Genomic DNA, 17,919 nt, shown 5'->3' with positions numbered 1-17,919 from the left:
ATTTCATGGGTAAGGAACCCCTTGACCTCAGAGATGGGTTTTAATCTTTCTCCTGAAGGCCAATTGGTCCGACTCCAGTCGGATGGTGGTTGGTAGTGCATTCCACAGGCGGGGTCCCAGGACTGCAAATCTTCGATCTCCTTTGGACTTGTATCTGGCTTTGGGTATCTGGAGGAGGTTTTGATTGGTGGATCGCAGAATGCGATTGGGGTTATAGGCTTTTATTTTTTCGCATAGATATTGGGGGGGGTTGCCTTGAATACACTTATGTATTAGGCAGAGTGCCTTGAAAGTTATTCTGTCTTTTACTGGCAACCAATGAAGGGATTTCAGTGAAGGTGAGATTGATTCCCATGTTTTTTTTCCGGTCACTAGTCGAACGGCCGTATTTTGAACTACTTGCAGACGAGTGATTTGGTATTTGGGGAGTCCTAGATAGAGGGCATTTGCGTAGTCGAGTCTGGAATTAATGATTGTTCCCACCACGACTGCAATGTCCTCTTTCGGGATAAAGGGCGTGAGTCTGCGTAGTAGGCGCAGCAGATGGTGGGATCCGCTGACTACTGACCCTTTTTGTGCATCCATTGTCATGTAGGTATCGAAAATGACTCTGAGACTTTTGACTTTGGTGCTAGGGGTGATAGTTTTACCCAGAATGGCTGGGGGAGTCCATGTTGATGCGGGGTGATTTTTCCGGTTAGCGTGAAACAGGAGAAGTTCTGTTTTCGAACCGTTGAGTTTAAGTTATCTATTAGAGTAAGGCATTTCTCTAGTCCAAGAGAATGATCCCTGAAAGAACTCCTACCTGTAGGGGTGTCCCCAAGTCTAGGGATTGAGTCTGGTTCTCCAGAACAGCTGACCCCTATTTCTTTGAAAGATCTAACAGTGAGTCGGTTCCTTGACCCCATTTGACATTGCTTAGGTGCTGTAAGACCTTCACCTCTGGGAAGCTTTGATAAGATAAGCCGCTTGCTCCCTGTATGCTAGATGATGTTGAGGATGCTGCTCTTAACTGCACAGTCTTCCTTAGAGACGCTGCTTCTCATCAACCGGTAGTCTCAATTCTGGCGAGAGGTTGATGCACCTGGTGCCCACATCTCCTGCATGGCACAAAGAAACCATCATTGTTGGGCCCTGTGTTTCCCCAGATTCTCAGCAGACAGCATACCCTGAAATCCTACTGAAGGCATTTTGGTTGGAGATGGTGTACAGCCAGAAGCCTTCTTCTCACTTAAGTTAGGTGCTTATTATATGGCCAATTAGCATCCTCTTGATGAAGTCTTGCAATCAGATGCCTGGCATCAGTGAAAACTGCCAGAAGTGATATATGTAGACTGCAAAGTATGGAGTGCCTGGGTGCTATTAATTGAGGCAGATATTCACTATATGACAATATGCTTTTTGCAAACATGAGCTACCACTTGCGACCCAGTTATAGATATGACCTTTAACTTCTCTGTTTAAAGAAAATTTGAGATCTTGCCTGGCATATTTTTCTGTAAAATGAAATAAGTCGCTTACCCAGCTGAACAGTGCTGCTCACCCTCTGATGTACACAAGAGCTTAGGATGGACTTATCATATAGTCTCCTCGCATGAACATCTTTCACCATATCCCAGACATTATATAGAGGCCTCTTAATGACCCCAGCTCCGATAAAGCCATGCTTTGTTGGCGACGAGAAGGCCTTGTAGTATACCAATACATCCTTCTCTGTTACCTGGTATCTGTAATAGAAAAAGACCAAAGCATGAAACAGACTTACAAAATAATAAACACTTTTCTGTGGCCCCCTTATTTTATATCGTCAAAAATGGAGCCTCTGAAAACATTTCTTGGCAAGTTCCTAATTCTCACATATGCAGCAACTAAACAGAAATAAATGATCAATAATGACTTGTCTCATCTTTCGTGTTCAATGTTTTTTATTGTGTATATAAAAATACAATAGTGAGGCAGCTACATTGATATATATAGGAGGGGGGGTTACATACATGTAATATATCAAAGAGTGGAAAATAATTTACTACAGTAAGTGTGGGATTTCGACACGGGGGGGGGGGGGTGATTTACTAAAACCCAAGAGTGCAAAATCTGGTGTAACTGTGCATGGTAGCTAATCATCTTCTAACTTCAGCTTGTTCAATTAAGCTTTGACAACAAAAAAACTGAAAGTTGATTGATTTCTATGCAGAGCCGCACCAGATTTTGCACGCTCCAGTTTTAGTAAATCTCCTCCTGCATGTCTATGTTGTTGCTCCCTTGTCTGCAGATGTGTGTGTGACGGTTGGCGTGGTCGATGAGGTATCTTAATCCACGGGGGCAGAACCTGTATGCATTAAGTTGGGCTTTAGCAACTGCATGGTTATCAACTGTTGCAATCAGATTGATAGCTTGGTTATGTGTTTCAAGAAAGAGAATATAACAACTCAAAGTAGTGCCCATTGTTTGCACTTGTTCTTTTCTGCTTACCATGCTTCATTAGATTAATTTGTCATCAAAACACCGAACTTGTCAGTAAAAGCTGCACTGTAATGTATACTAGTTAATGTTACACATAACTGAATAATATCAAAAATATACATTTCCTGTAGTGACCGTTTAAAGTAAACCTGTGCCTGGACTATGGACATATTCCTAACAAGCAGTCAAAATCGTATATAAAACCTCAACGCAGGAGAAAATAGATTCTGGGCGATATTCTTCAGTGCAGGGCAAAGCACAGTATATGCATCTGTGTGGTGCAGTGCACTAAAAGGTAGGTGCATTGTAGATGCGCATTGGTGCAAGAAACTTTGACTCTCAATGCATATACAGCATATATGTTGTGTTATCATGCACTCTGCCAATGTGTTCTAATGTGTGTAGTGCTGTTATATTACATACATTATGATGTGAATGAGCCCCCTTAACAAGCCCTTACTGATTTTTGTAGCTGCAGGTACTGTGAAGCCATTAATCCTTAACCGTTCCTGCTGGCTGTATGTATTTATCTGGCAGCAGGTCAATGCGATATTAAAGTTTTTTTAAATAACAAACATGTTAGGCCCCTTTCACACAGCCTATGGAGCGTCGGATGTCAGCGTCAGCGGACATAAAAAGGGGCTTTTTACATATCTGCCCTGTGTAAGGCCCCTTTCAGACGGACGGCAGTTTTGCCGCAATTAAAAGCATGTACATTTTTAGTGAAATTCAAGGCTCTGGGCACTGCGATTAGCTGCATTTGTACATTGTGATTACGTGCGGTTACATGCGACCGCGTTTAGCTGCGGTAGTCATTTCCATAGCAACCCTTTTTATTTTTTTTGATTATGATGTGCTTCCTGTTCTTTTTTTTTTTCTCACGCTGCTATCCGCAGTTGACACAAAAGACTGTGATTACCTGCGGTTAAGTGCATATAGCTGCGCTAAATCGCACCTGGACGCATTCAATTCTATTTTTTCTATTCGTACCAAACCGCATGCAACGAAATCGCAGCTAAACGTTGTGTGTGAATGGGGCCATAGGAAAGCATTGTGTGCTTTTAGCTGCGGTAGAAAACTTAGAAAATCCGCAGCTAAAAGCACAATTCTATTCGTCTGTGTGAAAGGCCCCTAATGGTTTTGCACAGAGCAGCCCAGATCCTCCTCTTCTCAGGTCCCATGCCAGTGCTCCTGGCTCCTGCTGGGTGTTCCCTCAGCAAGCAGCTTTCACACACGGGGGCCGCGACTCAACACCCCCCTCTGTCTCCTGATTGGGCTCACTGGTTGTGATTGATAGCAGCATGAGTTAATGGCTCCTGCTGCTGTGAAATGTCATTTAGGTGTGAGTACTCAGAGGCAAGGCTCTCGACATTGCTGGATGAAGAGGGTCTCAATTAAGTATTGGGGGGGGGGGGGGCTGCTGCACACAGGTGTTTTTATACATTCATGCAAGAAACCCTGTGTCCTTACAACCACTTTAATGCTCACCTTTGTGCTTCCACAGCCACCAATCAGACACAGCATTATGACCACTGACAAGTAAAGTGAATAACAATGATTATCTTTTGACAATGGCACATTAAAGTGGGTGGTATATAGTTGATGTGTTGAAAGCAGAAAAAAATGGGCAAGCGTAAGAATTTTATCGACTTTGACAAGAGCCAAATTGTAATGGCTAGACGACTGGGTCAGAGCAACTTCACAAATCGGCAGCTCATGTGGGATGTTCCTGGTCTGCAGTAGTCAGAAAATACTAAAAGTGGTTCAAGGAAGAAAAAACGGTGAACCAGCGACAGGGTCATGGGCAGCCAAAGCTCACTGATGCACGTGGTGAACGATGGCTGGCCCGTGTAGTATGAGCGAATAGAAGAGCTTTTGTCACTCAAATTGATGGAAACGTTAATGCTGCAGACCAGACATGATGCCCATACCAACCTGTGTCCAAAGCCAAAAGCACCTAAAATGGGCAAGTGAGCATCAGAACTGAACAATGGAGGAAGGTGTGTTTGCGGTGTTGACTTGGCCTCCATAATCTCCAGATCTCAATTCAATCAAGCATCTGTACGATGTGCTGGAGAAGTAAGTTCGATCCATGAAGGCCCCACCTCACAACTTACAAGACTTCAGGGATCTGCTACTGATAGCTTGGTGCCAAATACCACAGCACACCTTTAATCATCCAGTGGGGTTCATGCCTTGACATTTCAGGGCTGTTTTTGGGGAAAAAGGGAAAAACCTACTCAATATTGAGTGGGTGTAGATAATCTTATGGGTGATCGGTGTATATGCATTCTGTGCTGGGAATGTGCTCAATCATGTCCACACTTTCGGTGACAGCTCCTGGTCACTGTTTACGTTCATGGTCCAGTAGGATGGGCCCGCAATCAGATGAACACGGTGATGGTTCTGTTAGCAGCCTAGCTCATCCTGTCACCCCTCTCAGCAGTGACTTAGCAGCCTTCTAACAACCAATGTAAACACAGGTGATTTGAGAGGGAGAAGCCAAGCCAACTACTAGTTCTCCTGCTTTGAACTTTGAGGATGAACTGCTCCCACAGTACTTGCACGTGCAGAGGTCAGTAAGGGCTTGTTTTAAAGTTATTTACTGCTTGGTTAGAAAATATAAATATATGAATGTACATAGCCTGGTCACAGACTCAGTTAAAATATATTTAATGTCTGTATGTAAAAGATACATTTTGGCTTTGATCCATAAATCACACCAATATCATTGTGAGAATCATTGAATAGTACTTTCATTAAACAGTACAGCTTTGCTCTCTAGTTGTAAGGTGTCAGTATGTAATATCTGCAAATGAGCGTAAGTAAAATAGGAGCAGAAAAAGATTGTAAAAAGAACTTACATCAAACCTGCTGCTGCCTGGCCATTAAACAGGTTCTTTATGTCATATGAACAAGCAGCCATAACCTAGAAGAAAAATAACTGTAAATAGTAGGAATGATATTAAACAATACAAGTCCCATAAAGGAATGTCTCAAAGCACATAAAGAGGCATCTTAATGAGAACTGAAAAAAAAAAAAACCGCCATAAAAGATGGATCTCATACCAATAAAAAGTCAGTATTACACTTAAACCGATTTGCCCATATGGGTGGGGTGCCTCCGCAACTGTGGGCTAATTGTGGAAATATTCAAGGAAAGAGGAAAATGTCGGGGTACCGTAAGGTAACCCCCCCTCCCCACCAAGGCAAGTGTTGTATATGGAGAACCAACAGCGGTATATCATTAAATGGTTTTGACTTTATTATATGCAAAAAAAAAAAAATCACACACATTGCAGGCACAATGGCCCATCCCTCCATAGATCTATAAAAAATGTGGGTCAAAAAGGAGTGGACAGCGTTGTCACTCACACTCTGCTCACAGCGCGCCACTCAAACAAGCATATCACAGTAACCTGAAAAGACTTCCTTGTATCCAAGCCTTAGAGGTCTAGGTAGGGGGTCATAATATGCCGAGCAATACTTGCCCAATTCAGGGCATCACTAACTTTAACAAAGCTATGAAATCCCAGCTCTAAGGCTAAATGATACATCATGGGAAGAGAAAAAAACAATATATTGAGAGGTATATCTAACAATAGGCTGTAACCTAGCATTGGAATCTGTGGCGCAGAAATGGCATCTTCAAACATCCTGACAAAGCATACATTGGAGTATGCAAAACTCATTGATGTAGGCAGCACTACATGATGCCAAGAATCACCATGTGCTCCATCGGACCAGTGTGTTTTGTATGCTGTTCTCAGGCGGGACTGACTTTACAATGTCAACCACGAGGAAGCCATTACAATCAGCCAACACCTACTTGATAAATACCAGCTGTGGAAGTTACAACTAAGGCTTAGATACAAGGAAGTCTTTTCGGGTTACTGTGATATGCTTGTTTGTGTGAGTGGCACCCTGTGAGCTGAGTGTGAGTGACAATGTTGTCAACTCCTTTTTAACCCACATTTTTTATAGATGTTTGGGGGGATGGACCATTGTGCCTGCCAATGTGTTTGAGAATTTTTTTGTATATAATAAAGTCAAAACAGGGCTGGTGCAAGGATTTTTGACACCCTAGGCCAATCCTCTATAGAGAAGAAGAAAGCAAAAGAACCAGAGAGGGGAGAAGCACCGGCAGAGGGAGAAGGTGTCACCAGAAGAGGGAGAAGAGCCGGAGCTGCCTTAATAAAATACTTTAAAACCTGTGTACTAATGTACGTGCCTTTAACACCAATAAAAAAGATTTATAAAAAAAGAAACCTGTGTAGTGTGTTCATTTTGTACCCCATACTAATTCACCTAGGGTGGGGGGCCAAGATCTGGGGGCCCCTTTGTTAAAGGGGGCTTCCAGATTTTGATAAGCCTCTGCAGCCCCTGACAACCAACGGCAAGGGATGACGGGAAGAGGCCCTTGTCCTCATCAGCATGGTGCTTTGGGGTGGGGGGTGCAGGGCCCCCCTGTCCCAAAGCACCCACCCCCCCATGTCGAGAGCATGTGACCTGGTATGGTCCGGGAGGGGGGTGCTCACGCACTTGCCTTTGCCGACTTTCCGGGCTGCATGCTCGGATAAGGGTCTGGTATGGATTTTGGGGGGACCCCTACGCCATTTCTTGGGCATGGAGGGTTCTCCTTAAGATCCATACCAGACCGAAGGGTCTGGTATCATGTTGGGGGGGGGGGGTGGGTTGTCTCATGCAAAAAACATTTTTTACATTTTCAATGGGATCCCTTTCAAGATTCTCAGCACACAAGTCACATCGCAAGTAAGATAATCTTGATCAGACTTCTGGTGCAACTTCTATTCAAATCAATGGGCTCCAATAGGGAACCATTGATTTTGAATAGAGGCAGAGAAATGCTGTTTAACACATTTTACCTGTGTCTGGCATTTTTCTTGCTCTAGAGCCTTAGAACGCACTGGTCCTGTTTTTTTTTTTTTTTTTTTTTTAGCTTTAAATGCCTATGCCACTTACAGAGCTCCTAAACGCCTTGGTGGGCATGAGGCCATAGGCTAACATGGAGAGGCGTATTTAAGCTGTGAAAATTGCTCCTAAAAGTGGCTGTAAAAACGTCCGTGGGCATGAGGCCTAAAAGTTCCTTGGTCTATACCAGGGATATGCAATTAGCGGACCTCCAGCTGTTGCAAAACTACAAGTCCCATCATGCCTCTGCCTCTGGGTGTCATGCTTGTGGCTGTCAGAGTCTTGCTATGCCTCATGGGACTTGTAGTTCTGCAACAGCTGGAGGTCCGCTAATTACATATCGCTGGTCTATACCAAAGCACAACTCCAGATTTAGCAGGTAAGTGGCAATCTAAGGCCCCTTTCACATTGACGGACCGTTCGTCCGTTTATTACAAGTCCGTTTACGGACTTGTAATGCATCCCTATGGGATCGCGTCCGTTAGCGGATGGAGCATCCGATAACGTCCGCAACCATCCGCGTCCGTCGGGATCCGGTTTTTCGGACGGAAGAAAACCCTATTTTTCTTCCGTCCGGCTTCATCCGATTCCCCATAGGGGAGAGCGGAGGAAAGACAGGGCGGTCTCTGCACAGGGTGCGGGGACCGCCCTGTCCGCCGACAGCTCAGCGGGGATTATGGATGATCCCCGCTGAGCCGACGGACACACACGGAGCGGACACAAAAACGGTCCGCTCCGTGTGAAAGAGGCCTTAGTGGTAGTAAAACTGATCATAGTAAAAGGCATGTTCTCTGCCTCTTAAACTGCTCTGACAAATACACAGATGTCCACTGCTGACCTCTCCTTTTAGAAATAATAGTTGCCTGGGTTTACTATGTTGATCGATAGGCTTCAGTGCTTTTTAAAACACTACCTCAGAAGTGACTTTGCTAGCTGCATGTTGGCTTTTATATTGGAAGCTCAAAAGCAAATTCAGTTAATCACAGAGGCTGATGAATGGAGACACAAGTGGAATAATAAATATGGCAATTTTTTACCAAATACAAATACAGGCAGTATGGATACAATTTTCTTCTTCTGGCACATACAAAAATTTACAATCACATTAATGAGATGTATACAAAGTTTACCCGTTCTTGTGTATTTGGCCAAGTGCTGATGAGCAGCAATTGGATAACAAGTGGTGTTTATGGTCTCCTCTTTCTTTTCGTCTCCCTTTCTAAGGCCCCTTTGAGACTGAGGCAGGAGCTGCGGTTGCGGTATAACGCCGCTAAATATAGCGGCGCTATACCGCCGGGATTATCACGGGATTCGGCCGCTAGCGGTGCGGTATTAACCCCCGCTAGCGGCCGATAAAGAGTTAATACCGCCCGCAATGCGCCTCTATAGAGGCGCATTGCGGGCGGTATTGCCGCGGTTCCCATTGTTTTCAATGGGAAGGAGCGGTGAAGGAGCGGTATACATGCCGCTCCTCTCACCGCTCCAAAGATGCTGCTGACAGGAGATTTTTTTGTCTCCCGCCAGCGCATCGCCTCAGTGTGAAAGCCCTCGGGCTTTCACATTGAGTCTGCAGTGCAGGAGTTTTTCAGGCGGGATAGCAGCGCTATTTTTAGCGCTTTACCGCCTGAAAAACTCCTCAATGTGAAAGGGGCCTTAGGCTTTACCCTTTGATCATTCCTCTTTTTCTTAATCTTGTTTTCCCAATGTATAAGTCCACATGAGGGAGTTGTAGCAATGGGCATTAATTACCATTACTATTGAGAATTTAATCCATTATGGTGAGTTTAATATATACACTACATTCAGCTATTTAAATTTCTAGCCACTGCCATTTACTAACTTGACCCAAAGTTGGCCCTTCAGGTGACCTTTCCCAGGAAGACTTTGCTGGCAGAGTCTTAATTCACCCAAGTGCAACAAAAGAAAAATACATTTTACTTGATGAGCTGGGGTGCAAAACGCCAGAGGGGGGTATATTATACATTGTATGATATGCTGTATACAGAACTCACCTCTGCCATTGCGCTGGCTTGAACCTGAGTGGCGAGATCCTGATATAATACGGGTGTACGTAGGAGGGGAGTGTGTGGACGAGCACGGTGTGTTGGTGATGCTTCAGCTGCTGAGCTTTTATCGGAAGGTGGCTGGGTTATATTCGGGTCTAAAAAGAAAGACGATTGGTTATATCTAGCAAGTCTCTTGGCACATTTTCCAATTGACAAACTGAAATAATTTTTTAATTCTTGTGGCTAAACATCTTATCAGGGGAATAATCTGCTCACAGTGCCACTACATCCCTGTTCATACCAATGCGTTTCGCTTGTCAGGGCAGCCATCAGGAATTATGGGGCCCCTTACACAGCTTCAGGCATGGGCCCCCTGGAGCAGAGAACCCGGGGGGGGGTGCTCCCGCCTGAAATTGAGAACGGGGGGGGGGGGCTGCTGCGAATTGAGAAGTGGGGGGGGGCCTTAATAAAAGACAGAAGAAATAAAGAAAATATATATAAAGAAGGGGGGTAGCCATCTGTGGACCTCTGCGCCCTTTAATAAAAAATAAAGAAATATATATATTAAAAAAAAAAATATATATATATATATATATATATATATATATATATATATATATATATATATATATATATACACCGTATTTATTCGAGTATAACGCGCAAAATGTTATACCAAAAAAAGAAATCAAAGTTTGGGTGCGCGTTATAAACGAGGACTGGGGTGGGGTGGCATTGGCGGGACCGATACCGAGTATTAGAGGGAGTACTCGTACTCCCGCTAATAACGCCGATACTAGAATAGAATACTTCCCCCTGCCGCCGGGGGACATGGCTGGACATACAATAAATGATTTTTGGCAATTACAATGATTTTATACCGATTTTTAATCGATAATTAGGGGTGCGTGTTATACACGTGTGCGCGTTATACTCGAATAATTACGGTATATATATATATATATACACACACACACACACACACACACACACACATGATTTTTTTTTCTTATAAAACAAAATTACAAAAAAGGGGGGTTTCCATCCGGAACCTCTGGGTCCTTTAATAATAATTATAATAATAAAAAGAAACCTCTGGGACCTTTAATAAAAAAAAATATATATATAAAAAAAAAAACATTTATAAAAAAAAAAAAAAGGGGGGGTTGCCATCCAAGGCCCTGGGGACCTCTGGGCCCTTTAATAAAAACATAAAAAAATAAATATACATAAACAAAAATAAAAAAATTAACATTTATAAACAAATAAAAAAAGGGGGTTTGCCACATGGGGCCCTCTGAGCCCTTTAATAAAATAATATATATATATATATAAAAATATATATATATATATATATATATATATATATATATATATATATATATATATATATATATATATATATATATATATATATATATATATAAAAAAAATGTATATAAAAAAAACATTTATTTTTTATAAAAAAAAGGGGGTTGCCATCCGGGGCCCTCTGGGCCCTTTAATAATAATAATAATAATAATAATAATAATAATAATAAATATATATACATATATTTTTTTTATTAAAAAAAAGGGGGGTTGTCATCTGGGGCCCTGGGGATCTCCGGGGCCCCCCGTACCCCTAAAAAAGAAAAATTGCCCCTTCCATTGGGGGCCCTGGGGGCCTTCGGGCCCCTGGGGACCTCTAAAAAAAAAAATTGGCCCTTTAACCACTTGCTGCCACAACCGAGATATTCATCTTTTCAGGGGGCGGTGGTGTACACGATAACGGCGGTCTCCGCGGCGGATTCGCCGCGAGATCGCCGTTATCGGTGGCAGGAGAGTGCCCCGCCGCTCTCCCGCACCCTCCGCCGCTTACCGGAGCCGTCGGTAGCGGCGGAGGGGATCGGATGTGTCCGGCAGCTGAGCGGGGACGGGACTGAAGGAGAAATCTCCTTCACCCATCCTCATAGCTCTGCTGGGCGGAAGTGACGTCAAAACGTCAGTCCCGCCCAGCCTCTTAAAGAAACATTTTTTTTTTTGTCATTTGAAAAAATTACATTTTTATTTTATTTTTTTATTTTTTGCATTTAAGTCTAAATATGAGAGCTGAGGTCTTTTTGACCCCAGATCTCATATTTAAGAGGACCTGTCATGCTTTTTTCTATTACAAGGGATGTTTACATTCCTTGTAATAGGAATAAAAGTGATCAATTTTTTTTTTTTTATTTCAGTGTAAAAAATTATAAAACTAAATAAAAATAAATAAGAAAACAAAAAATTTTTTTTTAAAGCGCCCCATCCCGACGAGCTCGCGCGCAGAAGCAAACGCATACGCGAGTAGCGCCCGCATATGAAAACGGTATTCAAACCACACAAGTGAGGTATCGCCGCGATCGTTAGAGTGAGAGCAATAATTCTAGCCCTAGACCTACTCTGCAACTCAAAAAATGCAACCTGTAGAATTTTTTAAACGTCGCCTATCGAGATTTTTAAGGGTAAAAGTTTGACGCCATGCCACGAGCGGGCGCAATTTTTAAGCGTGACATGTTGGGTATCATTTTACTCGGCGTAACATTATCTTTCACAATATATAAAAAAATTGGGCAAAATGTATTGTTGTCTTATTTTTTAATTCAAAAAAGTGATTTTTATCCAAAAAAAGTGCGCTTGTAAGACCGCTGCGCAAATACGGTGTGACAAAAAGTATTGCAATGACTGCCATTTTATTCCCTAGGATGTCTGCTAAAAAAAAATATATAATGTTTGGGGGTTCTGATTAATTTTCTAGCAAAAAAATTGTGATTTTCACATGAAGGAGAGAAGTGCCAGAATAGGCCCGGTGGTCAAGTGGTTAATAAAAAATAAAAATATAATAAAAAAAATATATATATTTTTTAATAAAAATAAAATAAAAACAGGGGAGTTGCCATATGGGGCCCTATGGGCCTCCGGGCCCCTGGGGACCTTCGGACCTTTTTTTTTTAAAGGGGGTTGCCATCCGGGCCCCTGGGGACCTCCGGGCCCCTTACAGGTGTACTGCCTGTACCCCCCTGATGGCGGCCCTGGTGCTTGTTCACCTGTAGGAAAAATAGTTAACAAGGTGGAAATATTCTGAGTATACTAGTGCTGATTACACTGGTGGGTATTGCAGTGCACCCCCAAAATTTTAGTCCAATCTGTTGTTTTATAGCGCTCTTGTATAAAAGATGTACCATACACCCTAGGACAAGCGCAAATTGCTGAATTACCGGTATAAGTCAATCCTAATTACCATGCTACTGCAGATTAGAATTTGATTATTATTAGCTACTGATGACGTTAACCACTTCAGTCCCAGAAGAATTTACCCACTTCCTGACCAGGCAAAAGTTATAGCATCTACAAAATAGGGAATAGATTTATGGCTTTTTTTTCCCACTAGTAATGGCGGTGATCAGCAAAATTTTGCTGAAAGCTGAAATCATACTCTGCAGAGCTCAAAGAGGAGTAGAGATACACATCCCCTTCACACAGAACACAGGAACGGAGCTTTCTCCCCTGTCACCTTTTTTTATCTTGGTGTCAGGAAAAATTGTCAGAAGTGATCCATGCTGATAGCAGAGGAATAAAGCAGCAGAGGGAATTGACAATAGTGCTGTTAATTGAGACAAGAACACACTATAGCGGAATATGCTGTGTTCATATTTCATATGCGAGGTTTACAACCACTTTAATTATGCACATTAATACATGTCAGTAGTAGTGTTGACATTGTCTACTGACTGCCATACGTGCCTTTGAATTTGCCATTACTTCATTGGCATTATAAAATAATCGAATATTTCACATCATAGTTTCACTAACATTGATGTTTAAAGGGCCAGTCCACACAGAAAATTATACTTCAGTTACAAGTCATGAGGTGTGATAAGGTGTCATCAGATTCTAAATAGACAGACATAAAACAGACCCCTGATAAAATTCTCCAGCCGCGGTCAATTGTTTGAAAGAGCCTCTGCATTTCACTGGGAGGAGAGGTATCAATAAAACAAAGAAAGCAAATGATGCTAGGGGGGTTATAGAGCAAACATAAGAACACTCTTTAGCTGCCACTGTGACTACTCAGGGAAAAGGGCAGTGGCACAGGACCATGTGATGGATTAAGGGTGATATACTAGCTGTGGGTGGAAAAGTTTAGGGCTCATTTGAGCTTGAAGACTGTCTCAAGGCAGTGTTAATCCTGCCCTGGGATCTTACTCTATGGGTGGGTTCTTGTGTAAGACAATGAAAATGGCCTCTGATCTTTGAGGAAGCAAAGCCAGGAGCTGGAGATCTTCACATTCCAAAGAAGTGGTAGAGAGCTGTTAGCTGTGATGGGCATTGCAGGGTAAAAGTTTGGTTCGCTTTCCGGGTCGTGACAGCATAAGAGTAGCCCATCTCTTGGCTATGATGGGTTGAGGCTGTGAATGCCCTGCACTCTGTGCACCCTGTCGTGCTTGATAGGATCTGTTGGAAGTTACCCAGTATGGCGTTAAATATAGCTTGTACCATAGCTGATAAATCAGACTCTGCCGTGAGAATTGCTGAGCAAAGGATTCCAGTGTGTGTACTCTATATTATTTTAGTGTTTAAATCCACAAGTTTACTCCACAAGGCAGCAATAATGCTATTAACTAGTGCTTGTAGGTCAGCTTTTGCCAGAAGGGGCTGTAGGAAAGAAAAGATACCCGTATCCTCAGATGGAGCACCGGAAAAGAGGCTAGCTTCTAGTTCGACCTTACCAAGAAGGCAAGATACAAAACCCGAATAGGTGAGGAGTAGAAGCGTTGAATGCAGCCACCACTGCTAAACCTGCCACCTGATGTTGTGGATTGGAGATATTTAGTGAATGGTGCATGAGCTGGTGTTCTGGAAGAAACCAGGCAGTCTCTTGCTCCTTTTCATGGGTGAGAAAGATGGTTGAAAAAGGGCTGTGTAAGCATGGAATTCTACAGTTTTATCTCGGTTTATCGCCAACTGGATTAAACATTCAAGTAATTTAGGGGATGGGAACCCCATATGGCTATTTGGAACTCAGTAGCAAAGATACTACTAGTGGATTTTGCAAGATATGCAGAACATATGGTTTTAAGTGAAACTAAAAGCACCATGTTTAAAAAAAATATTGTTATATGTACGGCAGGTAAAATAACCAACCTTCTATGATCTACTCTGTACATGCCTCATGGCCCACACAGAAGACAGCATTTGTTTTCTCTTTACATCTGTAAAGAACCAAGCTGGCCTCTCTAAGCATTAGCAATTTGCTTTTCAGCATGTCAAATGCCTTATAAAGTCTAATGTGGTGCAACTCTTTGCAGCTTTCTCCTGCGAGTCCAGGTGAAAAGGAGGGAGTCGCGGGGCTGGGTGAAACCTTGACACGCTGGAAGCACAGGAAGTGGACTGAGTGATGCTGGGCATAATTCAACCTAGGAAGGCAAGCATAGACCAGGTAAGTTTGCAGGGGGCAGCAGTGGAGATAGGATGTGAATGAGTATAACAGTCAAGAGTTGCCGTTTTATTTTTAGGCTGTACTGGGGCTGGTTTCTTTTAATCTATGCCCAAGCTCGACACAGTCTCCAGCATCTGCCAAATACTAAAATATCACCTTTGGGATGACTTATTACTGAGCATATCTTAGATTTATGCTATGTATTACTTTTTGCCAGACTTCGACTGCCCATCATCCTCATTGTGTACAGTGTATTGTGGGTCACATACCAGGCACTGAAGCATTATGAGTGGGGACCAGAAGAAAACCGTTTCTCACTGCAGATCTTCCTCTTCCAGAACCCATTTCCAAGTCCAAGCCCACTGGTGAAGTCTATAATAAAAGCAAAACAAAAATTTGAGTCCTTCCAGTGAGCACACAAAGATTTTCACAGGGACGTTAGTACTTTATTAGCATCTAATGATATAAGTCTGAAATGCTTCTGAAATAATTCAGAATGTATTGAAAGGTGCATTTGAACTGCTTAAAACGTTTTTTTGCACTCTCATAGTATGGGAATACAAAATCTGTCTGACAAACAAAAACATATCGACACAGATCTTTAGTATTTTAATTATACATGTCTCCAACAATGTCATCGTATGTCAATAGTTTGCTTATTTCCAGAACTTAAAGAAGGCTGCCACTTTGAGTACTTCACTTTTAACATATAAATGTTAAAAGTAAATGTTTTTAACATATAAATGCTGGCCATAATCTAATGGACTGACAGGAGCGCTGCTATAGGATTGGATTTTCACAGTGCTTCAGGACAGGACTCTTGCTATTTTATTTATGTCTCGACCCTCAAACAATGTCATCGTATGTCAATAGTTTGCTTTTTTTCCCCCAGAACTTAAAGGAGGCTGCCACTTTGTGAGTACTTCACTTTTCAGTGCCTCAGGTGGAACCAGAGCTATGACTCAACTCACTTGCTAAAAAAAGACACATCGAGTGGTAAAACAGAGGCCACTTCATCGTCGAAATCTGTGCCGCTGCTCTTTGTATGTAGGAAAATGTTACATGAGCATTTAATGGACAGTTTTTATGCAGAGTGGCTGCTCTCTTCACTACACATCTGGCAGTAGATACCCCACCAAGCAGAAAATGCAAATTCCAGGAAATGGATTTATAGGAAATAAAGCATAACAGCTCTATCAGTAATACTGCAGTGTCATACAAATAGCAGGGAGGGAAAATGGGGAAAAGACCTACTAACTCACAAAATGCCCAGTGCAGGCAGGGCAAAAATTAATACTGCATTAATTTTCTGATGTTACCGTAACAGGTCAGAAAAGTTTATATGTAAGCAGCATAAGGCCCTGTACAGACGACCGAACATGTCTGCTGAAACAGGTCCGCGGACCAGTTTCAGCAGACATGTTCGGTCATCTGTACAGCCAAGCGGACAGGATTCCAGCGTACATTTGCCCGCCGGGCCTTTTTCCAGCGGGCAAATATTTCCAAACTTGTTTAGAAACAGCCCGCTGGAATCCTGTCCGTCGGACATGTTCGGTCGTCTGTACAGACCTACCGTACATGTCCGAGCGGCCGCCATCCCTCGCATGCGCCGAATGACTTTGACGCATGCGTGGAAGCATTGAACTGGCAGGGCCGCGCACGTCGCCGCGTATCGAGTACGCGCGGATTTCTGTATGATGGTGTGTACAGCCATCATACAGAAATCCCCGGGCAGACATGTACGCTGAAAACGGTCCGGCGGACCGTTTTCATCGTACATGTTTGCCCGTGTGTACAAGGCCTAAGTGTTATATGAACACTGCTGCCACCAAAGCTTTATATCCGATATCTTGTCTGTAACTCACAAAGCATTTCTGCATAGGGCCAAGACATACAGAAGAGGTTCAGAAATGTAATGCACGTGTTATACTCACCTTTGCCTCCCTAAAAGTGTTCTTATTGCCCTTAGCAGGGGTGGCCGTCATGCCACTGTTGTACCCTGATGTTGGCCCTGAGGACAGACTCAGACTAGAATTGGTAAATAAAGTGCTGGTGCTTACAAGTGTCTTCATTTTGGTATCCTCCTATAAAAGTAACACAAATAGTTTTATGTCCATTGTGCTTATTGCAATGTTTCTAAATTTGCATCTTATAGCTACTATACCATATCCCAGTTAGACCTCAGTGATGAAATAAATGTTGTGTTTAATAGACAGACATTTAAACATGTGAGATGTTTCTTTCATTCTCACCTTCTGCAGCAGACGTCTCTTCTCTAGCTCTGCCCTCTCACGCAACTTGTCTCTTGCTCTAGCAATCTCAGTCCTGGCCTCTTCCCGAGCCTTCTGATAATCCTTCAGCATCGCCTCAATCTCTGAGGGACACTGAGATAGCCTTCTCTTTGGTTCCTGAACTCTAAGATACAATTAGGATATCAGTCAATTGATGTATATAGGTGTCTGTCTGTTTATGCCAAGGCTAAGGATTATGTATAAGTAAAGATAACCTTTGTTCATGTTTCAGCATAATAACTGCTACAGTAAAATAATTGCTATAAAATACCATTATGACTAAAGCTTATCTAATGTTTCAGAATGTTGTACACCATACACTAAATGATGAGATCTTTTAGATAGGTCCAGACTTCTCATGGTGACAGCTAATCAATGTCATACCTGGTGCTATCCACAACGTCTCTTCTCAGCTGCTGCAGGTATTCCCTGCGTCGACTGGGCAAATCAGAATCTCTCAATGAGGACAACGATGTTTGTGAGGCACTCAGATGTTTCTGGGGGCTGAGGCTGCGGCTCCTTCTGAAACTTTGCAATCTCTCTTCTCTTTCCTTGCGTAAATTTTCTATCACTTTCATATGCCTTGAGAGAGGGTGATGAAACAGATATAAAGAATTTAATGTTTCATCTGCTTATAGTGTATATATCGTACCTGCACATTTAGAGTCGTCAATACATTCTATATAAAGAAAGTAATGAAATGAGAAGTTGGTACCTTACTTGCTGCCAGTTTTGGCCTGGTGTCAGTGACCCAGAAAGTACTGGAGTCAAG

At 42.6% G+C, this 17,919-nt stretch overlaps 1 protein-coding gene across 1 annotated transcript in view; it reads right to left on the bottom strand.

Annotated features, from left to right (window-relative positions):
* STARD9 (StAR related lipid transfer domain containing 9) overlaps positions 1–17,919 on the bottom strand; it is a 194,258-nt gene that overhangs the window by 12,435 nt on the left and 163,904 nt on the right. The window contains exons 24-30 of the mRNA XM_040332736.1: positions 17,532–17,729; positions 17,109–17,271; positions 16,791–16,940; positions 15,126–15,228; positions 9,408–9,556; positions 5,328–5,392; positions 1,522–1,727 (exon numbers count right to left, since the gene is read on the bottom strand). Coding sequence (XP_040188670.1) covers positions 1,522–1,727; positions 5,328–5,392; positions 9,408–9,556; positions 15,126–15,228; positions 16,791–16,940; positions 17,109–17,271; positions 17,532–17,729 — 1,034 coding nt within the window. The remainder of the gene's footprint in view (positions 1–1,521; positions 1,728–5,327; positions 5,393–9,407; positions 9,557–15,125; positions 15,229–16,790; positions 16,941–17,108; positions 17,272–17,531; positions 17,730–17,919) is intronic.

Source organism: Rana temporaria, chromosome 13 (assembly GCF_905171775.1).
Source record: "Rana temporaria chromosome 13, aRanTem1.1, whole genome shotgun sequence".
Lineage (NCBI taxonomy): Eukaryota > Metazoa > Chordata > Amphibia > Anura > Ranidae > Rana > Rana temporaria.
This window is presented reverse-complemented; position numbering and strand designations above follow the sequence as displayed.